A 14889-nucleotide genomic window follows, 5' to 3' on the forward strand; every position below is an offset into this window, starting at 1 on the left:
AAGCCTTGCCTGCCACTTTTATTTTATTCGTTTCGCTTTGCTTGCGTAGCTGCACTTGATTCAGTGTTCCCATTTTTTGATCAATTTTATGTCTCTGAAGGTAGAACTCCGTTTAACCCGCAGGCCCAGAGAGCAAATCAAGTGCACATATAGGCCTACAGCTGGCCAATCGGATAGCTCAGACCTCCCAATCTCCACAGTTTCCCGGAGCCATTGACTCTGAAAGAAGCCTCGAACGCGAAGTAAAATTGGTACTGTGAGATTAAAAAAAAACTTTTAAAACCATGACGAGCGACTCAACGAATACAGCAAAGAGCTGCTGTTTGAATAAGTTCATGTTTAAGTTATTCAGCACTGTCAACACTTATAAACCATAAAATGCACGTTCTCCCTAATTCCACTCATGCTACAACCAGCTGCAATGAATGAGCAGGGTTCTGATAAACTTGCATTATTATTTATTATAGGCTTGTCTTTTTTTATATTTTTTTATATACACTGCTCAAAAAAATAAAGGGAACACTAACACATCCTAGATCTGAATGAAATAATCTTATTAAATACTTTTTTCTTTACATAGTTGAATGTGCTGACAACAAAATCACACAAAAATAATCAATGGAAATCCAATTTATCAACCCATGGAGGTTTGGATTTGGAGACACACACTCAAAATTAAAGTGGAAAACCACACTACAGGCTGATCCAACTTTGATGTAATGTCCTTAAAACAAGTCAAAATTAGGCTCAGTTGTGTGTGTGTGTGTGTGGCCTCCACGTGTCTGTATGACCTCCCTACAACGCCTGGGCATGTTCCTGATGAGGTGGCGGATGGTCTCCTGAGGGATCTCCTCCCAGACCTGGACTAAAGCATCCGCCAACTCCTGGACAGTCTGTGGTGTGGCGTTGGTGGATGGAGGGAGACATGATGTCCCAGATGTGCTCAATTGGATTCAGGTCTGGGGAACGGGCGGGCCAGTCCATAGCATCAATGCCTTCCTCTTGCAGGAACTGCTGACACACTCCAGCCACATGAGGTCTAGCATTGTCTTGCATTAGGAGGAACCCAGGGCCAACCGCACCAGCATATGGTCTCACAAGGGGTCTGAGGATCTCATCTCGGTACCTAATGGCAGTCAGGCTACCTCGGGTGAGCACATGGAGGGCTGTGCGGCCCCCCAAAGAAATGCCACCCCACACCATGACTGACCCACCGCCAAACCGGTCATGCTGGAGGATGTTGCAGGCAGCAGCACGTTCTCCACGCCGTCTCCAGACTGTCATGTCTGTCACGTGTGCTCAGTGTGAACCTGCTTTCATCTGTGAAGAGCAGAGGGCGCCAGTGGCGAATTTGCCAATCTTGGTGTTCTCTGGCAAATGCCAAACGTCCTGCACGGTGTTGGGCTGTAAGCACAACCCCCACCTGTGGACGTCGGGCCCTCATACCACCCTCATGGAGTCTGTTTCTGACCGTTTGAGCAGACATGCACATTTGTGGCCTGCTGGAGGTCATTTTGCAGGGCTCTGGCAGTGCTTCTCCTGCTCCTCCTTGCACAAAGGCGGAGGTAGCGGTCCTGCTGCTGGGTTGTAGCCCTCCTACGGCCTCCTCCACGTCTCCTGGTGTACTGGCCTGTCTCCTGGTAGCGCCTCCATGCTCTGGACACTACGCTGACAGACACAGCAAACCTTCTTGCCACAGCTCGCATTGATGTGCAATCCTGGATGAGCTGCACTACCTGAGCCACTTGTGTGGGTTGTAGACTCCGTCTCATGCTACCACTAGAGTGAAAGCACCGCCAGCATTCAAAAGTGGCCAAAACATCAGCCAGGAAGCATAGGAACTGAAGTGGTCTGTGGTTACCACCTGCAGAACCACTTCTTTATTGGGGGTGTCTTGCTAATTGCCTATAATTTCCACCTGTTGTCTATTCCATTTGCACAACAGCATGTGAAATTTATTGTCAATCAGTGTTGCTTCCTAAGTGGACAGTTTGATTTCACAGAAGTGTGATTGACTTGGAGTTACATTGTGGTGTTTAAGTGTTTCCTTTTATTTTTTTGAGCAGTATATATCGAGGAGTATTTCACTTTCTCTGGTCATAGGAGTAACAACATGAATTGGTGCATGAGGCAGAAATAATGCAGTGCGACTTGCGTTTCGCCATCAGCTGGAAGACTGTGCCCTTTTCTCAGCGGAGGAAGAGAGAGTGAGCTGCAGCCTTGCCGCTGCTCCCCTCCCTCCCCTCAGACTGACCATCAGAACAACGTTGGCAAGGCAATTCAAGCATAGCCAATATGCAGTGATAATGTACTGGGTCGTAGCCTACTGCACAAAGCTACTTTTAATTGGATAATGTTGGGTAGGCTTACGTTTTTGTCAAGTAAAAAAATATGTGCGGTAGATCTCAGCTCGCACTTTGACTCGGTGATCTTGACTCTTAAGGTTGGTGACCACTGCTTTAGCTAGATCTTAACTATACCACATTCAAATGACTTAATACGATGATTCACTAGACCAGTAGCTCGCCAAACAATTCTGAAAGTACATGCAATTTTCACGTGTTCTACCGCAAACTGTTATAAACAAATCGCACACGTATCAGGTGGGAGCTTGCAGTGTCTATCTAGTCACCGCAACATTGACATTATCCCCCACCTGGTTAGCCATACTTTACACTATCTGCCAATTAATTCCCAGCAATTTTGCCCCTTTTTGTCTGTGGTGCGGACGGTTGTATATCACTCCATGTGTAGCCAATGGGGGTGGGTTGTTTGGGAACAAGCTGCTCTTTTTGAACGGCACTTTTTAAACGTCAAATCCCATATGTGAAAGATGTTAATTTGACTCCCTACTTTTACAATTCTTTTTTTGAGCTCGATACATCAAATCCGCAGATTAAATTATAAAAACATTATCTGAAGATGGTAATTCCTCAGTGCAGAAACAATCTAATGATTTAAGCAATGACATCGACTCAGAACATCCAATTTCGTTGTTTCTCTATGAACAATTGTAATGTTGAGTAAAAAATGTATAATATAAAACAAAGAAAAATGCATCTTAACATCATTTGGGGAAAATATAAATATCATTTGCGAAAAAAAAAAAAAATCAGATTTTTATTTATTTTTTATTAACCATTATTTTACCAGTTATAAAGACAACACAGTGTACAAGAGACAGTAGTAGTGTACAAGAGACAGTAGTAGTAGTGCACTAAGGAGCTGGAGAAGAATGTGCCTATTTGAAGCTAGAAAAAAAGAGTAGCTCGGCTGTGTTACATTTTTTTTAAAGTAACTCTCATGCTAGATGCAGTAGATGCTCACTTGTTTTTAGTTTTTGCAATAGCATTGTGCACCATACATTCCAAGGCAAAGTGTGGTCTATATAAGTAATGAAAATGTCAACTCTCTTTCACTGTTTCTTTCAGGGCCAAAGGTAATGGTGAGGCAGGAGTAACGGTGACAAGAGGAACAAATCGACAACCTAAGAAGATTCTGAATCTGTGTCAGATTTCCAGTGTGTGTGATGGCGTGAATGGCCTTTGGTCTTCTTCTCGCCTCCCTCAGACATCCGTCTTCCTTCTCGCCCTCATCTAACTCCCACCGCCACCCTCATCTCACCACCACCGTTTTTGTACCATGAGAGGATCCGCCCAATTCTCGGTGAGTAGTAAGCCCGTGGCGTATCGGCACCACTGAGCGCTGTGCCGCGTGAGGGCCCCCCCCCCCCCCCCCGGCGGCCTCTCGCGGAATGGCTTCTCTGGACCTGCCCTACCGCTGTCCTCGTTGCGGGGAGCACAAGCGCTTCCGGTCGCTGTCCTCCCTCCGTGCCCACCTGGAGTACAACCATACCTACGAAACGCTCTACGTGCTGTCCAAGTCCAACAGTGTGTGCGACGCAGCTGCGCTACTCCCCCTGGTGGCCGACGGAGACCTTCTCCTCGCTCCTTCAGTCCCCGGCGTTAACCACAGCAACAACATTAACGACCCCTTCGACGGTCTTCAACTCCGGTCTTCCGCCTTCAGGGACTTCAAGGAGCGCCGCTTCCAGTGCCGCGAGCTTCCCTGCCCGGACGACCTCGGCGGTTTATCCACAACTTCCAACGCCGCGGCTCGCTACATCCCCAATGTAGAGTTCCCCCTGGGGGAGATCTTTGTGAAGAAAGCCATGAGCGCAGCCGGGGACCCCCACGGCAACCAAAGCACGGCCGTGGCAGTGGCGGCGAATGTGGCTGCGAGCGCGGTGGAGGCGGCCTATGAGGAGGGCCTGGCCAGGCTGAAGGCAAGAGCCTTTGAGCGTCTGGAGCTGGACGAGAGGCTGGAGAAACTCTCAGAGGAGGTAATGGTAATCATCTTATTTCAGTGTTTCCCAAACCTCTCCTTGAGTGCCCCTTAGCCATTCCACTTATTCAATGTATACCAGCTCTACCACGCCTATTCACCAAGCTCATTAATTGAATCAGGCTAGATCTGGAATACTAATATGTGGAACTGCTGAGAATACTCAAGAAGATGTTTGGGAAACATTGATTTTATTGAATTTCTTCCCACCACTACCCCTCTTTGGAAGAGAAAAGTACAAAATATATTTTTGTATTTTTCTCCCCTTTTTCCAGAATTTTTCAAATGTTTTATTTTTTTATTTTTTTACATATGTACCAAGAAACTCAAATAAAAAGTACTTCCCATCACCACCACTGGATTAGAACCAAGATCCCTCCTCCATTGCAGGTGGAGCAGAAGATAGCTGCACGTGTGGGCCGGCTGCAGGCGGAGCTGGAGAGGAAGAGCGGCGAGCTGGAGCGGGCCAAGAATGAGAGCGAGCGGCTGGGCCAGGAGAAACAGGACCTGGAGGACAAGGCATCGGAGCTCTCCCGCCAGGTGGACGTTTCGGTGGAGATGCTGGCCAACCTCAAGCAGGACCTGGTCAGCAAGGAGGAGGAGCTCACCCACAAACAACAGTGAGTCACACAATATGGTGGTTTACCTTTAGTGTATAGGCTTAGTGTAGCTGTACTGTTACTACCAGAAGGATAGGAGTGTGTCAATTTGGCCATACATGTATTCGTACAAGTGGGCCAGGCAGAAAAGTTTGCTATTACTCAGAATGTGCATCGGCGGTTCATCTTTTTTTCCCTACCCTCGGCCTGCTTGTTAGATATTATGCGTATTGATAGCTTGCAAGCTAACCAACGTCCTCGCCATTTGAGTTGATGTTTGTAGTAGGCAAACAGGATGCAGCAGCGATCTAAATGATCAGACCGAAACATGCGAGGAGCGAGTGACGCAAGGGGACTGAGAAATACAGCTTCACTCTATCCAATCGGTGAAGGAGGGTAAACGTACAGCCTGCCCTTCTCTTTACAGACAGGCTAACTAGCCAGTTGAGTTCTTTAGACCATCTAGCACCTTGCACTTGATTGAAAGTTTCGCGCTGCCACCCGAAAATTATTTTTTTTAAAGGAAAATACTCGGATCAGAATCGTAGGGAAATGGCCTATATCTGTAAATAAGATACTTGTTTTGTCTGACTACTCAACACCCCCCTACAGTATGAACGCACCCACAAACAGCAGTGAGTCTGATAAGAGGCCGGCTCTAAAACTTTAATGTATTTACCTACTGTAGCTCTTTACTGTTGCAAGTGAGTCAGACAATATACTGTACAGGTTTAGCTTAACAGTATATTCTTAGTGGCTGTGATATCCCTGTGTGAGTTTGTGTTGATCTGGACCCTTGTGGATAAGTGAGTCAATTTACAGAAGCTGCTGTTAGTGCCACATACCGAGACGGTTTGTACCCTGGTTTTCCTGCCAAACAGTCAGGAGGCATCACATTGTTTGACTTTAACTTTGATGTTTTGTGTCTAACTCTGTGTGTGTTTGCCTGGACCCTTGTGGATAACTCACAGCTGATGCTGGGTGCTTTGGTCTCTCTCCCTGTTCACACAGTTGTCCACAGCTGTATCAGTGTTACTGACGCATGGCTGAACTCTGAGGGTAAACAGAACAATGACCCTGACATGGATGGTACAACGCTCTCTTACGCTCCTTGCTCTCTTTCCCGCTCTCTTCTTCTTCCTCTTTCTCTCTCTCTCCTCTCTCTCTCTCTCTCTCGTGCTTCTCTCTCTCTCTCTCTCTCTCTCTCTCTCTCTCTCTCTCTCTCTCTCTCTCTCTCTCTCTCTCTCCTCTCTCTCTCTCTCTCTCTCTCTCTCTCTCTCTCTCTCTCCGTGCTTCTCTCTCTCTCTCTCTCTCTCTCTCTCCCTCTCTCTCTCTCTCTCTCTCTCTCTCTCTCTCTCTCTCTCTCTCTCTCTCTCTCGTGCTTCTCTGTGGACGTCCGGTCCTCCAGATGTGGCCCTGCTGCCGTCTCCATAACTCTCAGTGCCTGGAGCGTGCCTATTGGCCGCTGTCTCCATGTCACTCAGTGCTTCAGCATGCTCATTGGCCAGTCAGGCTGAAGGGTGGCTTGGACAGCAACATCTGGCCAATAGGAGACAATTTGGACCAGTATCACAAAGGCTCAAACCACCTGGCCTACTGTGTTTGGGGCAGCTTCAACAAGGCAATAGTCATTACACTGAATTCATTCAGGGTGGACGGGGAATATGAGCATAGCTGACACACTTTATCGTGGTGGTTCAGTTTAGGGTTCGTTTCATGTGAGTAAGATTGTCTCACTTAGATGGATTACGTCTTCAGTCATCGGATGGTTCTATAACGATTTACAGTTTATAAAACATACGAATGAGCTTGTTAAACTAAGATTGAAAGTGGGCTATTTTTACAGAAACATATTGTGTCTAGTCAGCAGGAAGCAGATTGTGCAGTCATCCTTTCTACCTGTTCTTGATTTAGCCTGAAACTATTTATCAAAGTGCAGCTGCCTCTACTTTTGAACCCCGGGATGTCGTTTTTCATAACGCCCTTTGCTTTATCACAGGAAATAGTTTACTCATCACTGTGTTCTTTACCAAAAGGTTGTCTGGACCTCTTTTTGAAGTCAAGTAGATCACATTACGCTCTTTTTGTTTACAAAGCCCTGCTCCACAAGCTTCCGACTTACCTAACTTCACTGTTAAGATTTAAAATGACAAGTTAACCAACCCTGTGAAGGGGTTTGATAACTCTGGAGACTCCTTTGGTGTCTACAGTTAGGTAAGTCAGCCTTTTTGTTTTCTTGCTCCACATGTTTGGAATGATCTCCAAAATACATTTTGAGTAGATACTTTAGTGTCCCTTGGGCAGTTCAGGCAGTGAACAGAGGATTCTTATCATGAAGAAATGTTTGATTTTGTTGCCTGTTTTGTGTGTGTTTAGGTTTGCCCGTTCAATATATGTTCAGCTTTATTTTATTTGTTTTATATTGTATTTGATTGTGTTTTATGAAATTGTATATGCAGGGCTTCCTTGTAAGAGATACCAGTCTCAATGGTGACTCCCTGATTTTAAATGAAAATGATTGGCATTGTAAGTTCAGCTTAGCTAGCATTAATGATGCATTGGAACGTTAGTAGAAGAGGCACACAGAGCATCATTGCACAGTGTAGGATGTTAAAGCAACCCCTTCCTGTCTGTCCTTACCCCTCCCTCCCTCTCTCTAACTCAGCACTTAGTCTGCTTATTAGGGCTAGATAATACGTTGGCCGTCTGCAGACAGACGGACGGATAGATACTCTCCAGAGCAAGGCCTGGGAGGTCGTCATGGCCACATCACTGCCATCGCACATACCAATGCACACAGCGCGCACAGTTTCAATGTGGGGAACAAACGATTGATTCCCATTCAATGTCCTATTTTCCCTAAACCTAACTCCTAAGCCTAAAATAGCCTTTTTCTTTGTGGGGACTGGTGAAATGTCTCCACTTGCAATAATTTCTTATTTTACTATCCTTGTAAGGACTTCTGGTCCCCACAAGGATAGTAAAACCAAACACACACACACAGCCTGCCAGTGTCGGTATATGAGAGCGGAGGCCCAAGGCCAACATCTCAGGTATTATGAGATGGTAATATCACTCAATTTTGAAAAGTTGAAAAAACATTTCAAAAAAAAATCTTGGTTGAGATTCATTCTCTTTTTCAAGCTTGTTGTTTCAGCCTCCTTATTTTGATGTACGATATAACTTGCTTTTGGATAAAGTGTGTGTCTGCCAAATTACTATGTTGTCGTTGTAAGAGTGATGAATATCCTGTCGCTAAGGCACCCTCTTCGAAGGTCATGGACACGACTACCATTTGTCTGAGTTGTTTTGACTTTCTCCGTTATGCCAAAGACATTGGTTGTGTACCTAATGGCACCCTATTCCCAATGAACTGACCTACTATTGGCGAGGTACCTGTGGTCCATGTTCAAAAGTAGTGCACTACATCGGGACTAGGGTGCCATTTGGGATGCACCCATTGGCTCTCCTTGCGTGGAAGAAAAGCTGGCTAACTCAACAGTAAGGTCTTTCTGACACTGAAGTGTAGGCTAGCTGCAGAGATGGAAAAAGCGCATCACAGACTGTGAATGTTCAGGGTAAGCCGCAAAAGATGACTCAGCGGTGTGGTTGACGATGGCTAAAAGATGGCCGCTGCGTCTTCTCAGCCTGATGGGAGATATAAGTTGTCGTATTAAATGATCATTTTAGGATATTTGTGAACCGTCTAGTGTCTTGAAAATTTGGTTTAGCCTGTTTCTACATAAAATGATGAAATTATATGGGCCTAATATAAGCGTTATTAGATCTCCTTGTCAAGGGAAGGTATCATTTTCTAGCTATTCAATTAGAACGCAACCATTTATAGAATAGGCAAGCAGAGAAAGTCAACCTCTTTACTTCAACACAGTCAGCCACTACAGTCCGAAATAGGGTCTTTTTAGACTCATTTGCGATAACATAAATAATTTCAGGGTTACACAACTACAGTTTTGCCTCAAGATAAAAATGTAATGTGATATGTAGTTAAGCTAAGCCATCCCAGTAAGTTCAATGTTTCATCACGCGTATGTGGGTGCTCGCTAATAGACTGACAGATCGGAATTGAAAACCTAGGCATTTTTTTTTCTCTTTAGATGCTCCTTACTATTTATTTTTATATATATATATATATGTCCCTTTTTCAGGACCCTGTCTTTCAAAGATGATTTCATAAAAATCCAAATAACTTCACAGGTCTTCATTGTAAAGGGTTTAAACACTGTTTCCCATGCTTGTTCAATGAACCATAACCGTTCCACAGGTGCATGTTCATTAATTAAGACACTAACAGCTTAGAGACGGTAGGCAATTAAGGTCACAGTTATGATAACTTAGGACACTGAAGAGGCCTTTCTACTGACACCAAAAGAAAGATGCCCAGGGTCCCTGCTCGTCTGTGTGAACGTGCCTTAGGCATGCTGCAAGGAGGCATGAGGACTGCAGATGTGGCCAGGGCAATAAATTGCAATGTCCGTACTGTGAGACGCCTAGACAGCGCTGCAGGGAGACAGGATGAACAGCTGATCGTCCTTGCAGTGGTAAGATGCTGGCTAGCGGAGTGGAACACTTAAAAAATAAAGGAGAACTGCACACTCTAGGAGGTCAGATGCATGTCCATGTCCAACGTTTCGACAGACAAGCTGTCTTCATCAGGGTATAATAACAAACACTGCTGGATGACTCATTTATATAGTGTCAAAAGACACACAGGTGTCTGTGGCCTGATCATTGGTTAATTCTAATTAAAATGGCATACAAAAAACATATGGATAGCGTACGATCATAGATACAATTTGGCTACATAAGCCTTCAAACATTTACAATAGCAAAATCACAAGAATGGCTTCAGCTCAAAGTCTACTTTGAGACCGAAGGGAGCAAGGGTCTTCAAATTAAAGATCCAAGCAGCCGCTTTTAACAACAAATTGTCGAGGTCACCCCCCTCTCCTAGGGAGGGTGACATGTTCGATGCCAATATAACGTAGACACAATCGAGTGGTTTTCTTCCAAAAAGTGGGCCGCAACTGGGTAAGTCAAGTTTTTGCACCTAATGGTGCAACGATGCTCCGAGACCTACTTCGCTCTTTGTTTTACCCACAATTTTTACCACAAGGACAAGTTATAAGATAAATAACTGCCTTAGTGGAACACGTAATAACACCTTTGATTGGGGGTGTTTGAAGGATCTACATTTATATGTGCCATTGCATTGAGCACAGCCATTACACTTTAGATTCCATCCAGTAGGGGCGCAAATACACATTGTGCAGGGATATCTTGGGGTGGTAAATCAGTTTAACATTTGATCTCTGAGGTTTCTGCCCCGCAAAAATACGACCAAGGGAAGGTCCGAAAACACATTACTATCATCGGATCTTAGAATGTGCCAATGTTTGAACGATTCCCTTAAAGACCACGTGTAACAACACCAGCACAGGATCGGTACAGCTGAACATCACACCTGCAGGTACAGGTTGGCAACAACAACTGCCCGAGTTACACCAGGAATGCACAATCCCTCCATCAGTGCCCAGACTGTCTGCAATAGGCTGAGAGAGGCTGGACTGAGGACTTGTAGGCCTGTTGAAAGGCAGGTCCTCACCAGACATCACCGGCAACAACGTCACCTATGGGCACAAACCCACCGTCGCTGGACCAGACAGGACTGGCAAAAAGTGCTCTTCACTGACGAGTCACGGTTTTGTCTCACCAGGGGTGATGGTCGGATTCGCGTTTATCGTCGAAGGAATGAGCATTACATCGAGGCCTGTACTCTGGAGCGGGATCGAGGTGGAGGGTCCCTCATGGTCTGTGGCGGTGTGTCACAGCATCATCGGACTGATGTTGCCATTGCAGGCAATCTCAACGCTGTGCGTTACAGGGAAGACATCCTCCTCCCTCATGTTGTAGCCTTCCTGCAGGCTCATCCTGACATGACCCTCCAGCATGACAATGCTACCAGCCATACTGCTTGTTATGTGCGTGATTTCCTGCAAGACAGGAATGTCAGTGTTCTGCCATGGCCAGCGACGAGCCCGGATCTCAATCCCATTGAGCACGTCTGGGACCTTTGGATCGGAGGGTGAGGGTTAGGGCCATTCCCCCCCAGAAATGTCCGGGAACTTGCAGGTGCCTTGGTGGAAGAGTGGGGTAACATCTCACAGCAAGAACTGGCAAATCTGGTGCAGTCCATGAGGAGGAGATGCAGTGCTTAATGCAGCTGGTGCCCCCCCCCTTTGTTCAGGGACCCATTATTCCATTTCTGTTAGTCACATGTGGAACTTGTTCAGTTTGTCTGAATCTTGTCATGTTCATACAAATGTTAAGTTTGCTGAAAGTAAACGCAGTTGACAGTGAGGAGGTTTTTTTTTTTGCTTACTTTATATTAGATTACTTATTCAGGTTTTCTGGCTTGGCAAGTCATTTACCTAACACATTGTGCCAGGAAATCAGGAAGAGGGATGTTCTTTTTATAACCCACTTTGATCTTATCAAGTAAAAGGCAGCAGATTGCCCAAGTCATTTGCATTGTAATGCCAGCACTGTGCTTTGATTGGGTAAATGAAAGTTGTCCAATAATAGCCTGGGCCTTGTCAGTGTGAGCAGTGATGATTGGCTGTTCATGGAGCGTTTACGCAGTTGATTGGATGGGAGAGTCATTAAACTCTTCCTGCTGTGATCTGAAATGAAGGTCAAGGGACATGAGGAAAGCCACAGGGGTTGTTGTAGTAGATAGCAGGGCAACTAGGGGCTTATTCAGACTGAAGAGGGTTGAAATAATGGAATTCAAATTACATGTACATAAACTTTTCTATTTGCATTAGCAATGGCATGTCACATGCTGAGAGAGGGGATCGGGGGACATAGTGACTTGATGTTCTAGCGCCACAGGTCAAATTTTTCATAAATATCATAGCCTTTAGCCAGTAAGCATGCAAACTAAACTATGCAAGCAACTTTTCATCCACCATATTACACTTGAGTAATGCAACCATTCACAAGCATGTGCAGACATTTTAAATGGTTTATTTTCTCTTTTTATACACTCATAGATTTTAGGCGCAAGACAACAGCCACTGGTACAGCTACTACTAACATTTTGCTTCATCAAATAACTTTAGCATAGAAAAAAATTACCTTTACCCCTCTCAGATGAAAAAAAAAAAAAAAAATGACAGTAACGTTATCTAATGGTGTCATTCATATTATACAGAGCAAGGTAGCAAGCTAAACAAAATGTCTACATCCTCCTCACATACTACTAGCACTGGTAGAACAATGAGCCAGATATTTCACCGGATGTCGAAATGGTGGTGAAAGGAATGGTAATGAGAGGAATCCCCAGGGCCGACAGTGGGAGAAAATGGGGCGAGATGGATTCTGGGCGACATCCTACACACTTTCTCATCTATGAAACATTTTATCTCAATACTGTTTTCTGTTTATAAAACTAGAATTTGTTACGAACAGAGTAGACTGTTTTTTTTTTTTTGTAGACTTTACCCATTGCCAAAGTTGATGATAAAATATATATATATATATATATTATTTAGAAGGAATGCAAGGGCAACTTGAGATATTGCACACACGCACTTCAGATTAGGCATTCCCTAACATAAATATGTAGTAAAGCAAGCCTGTAATATAAGAAATGCCTATACATTTCAGCTGTTTCAAAAATAATTGCTCTGCTATTAAGGATTTAACATGCATGCATGCAAAATGTTTAAACATTTAAAAAGTGATCCTTTTTAGATAAAACTATATAACTGAATATTTTCACGTCACCAGATAATTGATTAAAACACACTATTTTGCAATGGTCTACAGTAGCTGCAACAGCACTCTGTAGGGTAGCGCCATAGTGTAGCCGGAGAGCAGCTAGTTTCTGTCCTCTGGGTACGTGGAGCATTGTCCTGCTGGAAAAACCAATCCTCAGAGTTGGGGAACATTGTCAGAGCAGAAGGAAGCAAGTTTTCTACCAGGACAACCTTGTACGTGGCTTGATTCATGCGTCCTTCACAAAGACAAACCTGCCTGATTCCAGCCTTGCTGAAGCACCCCCAGATCATCACCGATCCTCCACCACATTTCAGTGGTTGCGAGACACTGTGGCTTGTAGGCCTCTCCAGGTCTCGCGCCCACTGAAATCTGGTGGATATGTACTTATTTTCTTTGCATTATTAGAGATCTGACAACACTGCATCTTTTGGTATTTTGACCAGTTGTCATTTTCTGAAAATAAATGCTCTAAATGACAATATTTTTATTTGGGAGAAATGTTGTCAGTTTATAGAATAAAACAAAAAATGTCATTTTACCCAAACGCGTACCTATAAATAGTAAAACCAGAGAAACTGATAATTATGGATGCGTACATGGTCAGCGCTACTGTCCATGTGATTTATGCCCCACACCCAGCCAGGATGGGCTGAGTGTATGACCAAGCCCCTAGTGAGAACATCAAAAGGCCACTCTCAATGCGGTGCAATTTCAGTACCATATTTCATCTAACATATTTCATGCTCATTCCCTTAAGAGGGAGGGTGGGAGGGAGGAGGGCGGCTTACAATGTCTCTCCGATGTGATGCTACTGTGGAAACGGGTTCGTTCTGCGCCAAGCGAGGCAGCATTCCCAGAATGCAAAGCGTTACTGACTGTCAGGGTAGGGAGGAGCCAGTGTCTTAGAGCAGTGGGTTCACACATGCACGTGCATACACGCACACCAATGAGAGAGAGAGACACACTCAACTGACGGGAGATGTGAAAGCTTTCCTTAATGACATGGAAAAAAGGTTGACATTTTAAAGTTAAGTGTGTAAATAGAACATATGCTATGTAAAGTATTCATTCTTACATTCACATCTTACAGTACATCATTGCACGCATGACAGAACAGCGAAGAATGTACTTCCATTTTGCTATACCACAATGCTGGATGCTCCTCTTCCGTTTCATCAGCAAAACGATAACAAATGCACTGGTACGATCAGTGGCGTTGTTTCACCTTATGCGCCTTTCAACTTTAAAGGTTAACTAGTCCAAATATTGATGTTCCCATCCTAGATTGCCCCGTTTAACAGAATCCTTTTAAAGATGAATAATTTAAACCTCAACCGAAGGCACTGACACAAACAATATGAAGTCACTTATGAAAAATGCATGTTTACAGCCCTGAGCATAGATATGGAGAAACCAGGAAGGTAGGTGATCGATAATGAACCCCGGCCCAAGTTTAGACGATGGAGGGTTTGATTTGCAGGTCCTTGGCTTTGGTGAGAGGGAGTGAGTGAGACGGGAATAGAAACCCTTTGAAGAGAGGGTGAGTAAGAGGAAGGGCGCAATGGAGAGACTTATGACACCTCTCCAATTAGGTTGACTGTGTTGGAATGACGTTAGCGCAAGTCTTGGTTCTAGGTGTTGATGTGAGCTTGCAAGACGGTATGTGTGAATACTGCCATCCTCAGGTGATAAGCTCAGGTCTTCACCTTCTCCCCCCGCATTTCAGAATCAGAAGAGGAAACTCAAACCAGGTGAATACATTGATACCCCTTTTCTTCAGCCTTATTAGCATGAGCCGATAAGGCCATAAAATAAACATTAGAGCAAGGCTTCAAATAGAAGCAGGAAAGGCAGTCCAGCAAGTCCAGAAAAGGCAGTCCAGTCCGCCATTTTTTTTGCATTCGAGAATATAACGAATCTGTGGAAAGGAGAGTCTTGATTTTGTCTTTGACTCATTTGACAGAATTGTCAAAGCATTCTATTGACTAGGGCGGTGATGATACCAGTATAGAAAAAAAGATTCCATGGCAAAAATGAAAACACCAAGCAGACGAAACTCTTTTTAGTCCTTTAAAAACCTGCTGTATATAAAATGTTGTGTGCTATAGATTGGAAAATAAATGGATAAATATGACTGAATGAC

The 14889-nt window shown here is 44.4% G+C and overlaps 1 protein-coding gene across 1 annotated transcript in view; it reads left to right on the top strand.

Annotated features, from left to right (window-relative positions):
* The first annotated feature begins 3754 nt into the window (after positions 1 to 3754).
* The window catches only part of LOC115191616 (F-box only protein 41-like), a 79817-nt gene continuing 68682 nt past the window's right edge, over positions 3755 to 14889 (top strand). The window contains exons 1-2 of the mRNA XM_029749403.1: positions 3755 to 4342; positions 4735 to 4964. Of these exons, the coding sequence (XP_029605263.1) occupies positions 3755 to 4342; positions 4735 to 4964 (818 nt within the window). The remainder of the gene's footprint in view (positions 4343 to 4734; positions 4965 to 14889) is intronic.

Source organism: Salmo trutta, chromosome 4, assembly GCF_901001165.1.
Source record: "Salmo trutta chromosome 4, fSalTru1.1, whole genome shotgun sequence".
NCBI lineage: Eukaryota > Metazoa > Chordata > Actinopteri > Salmoniformes > Salmonidae > Salmo > Salmo trutta.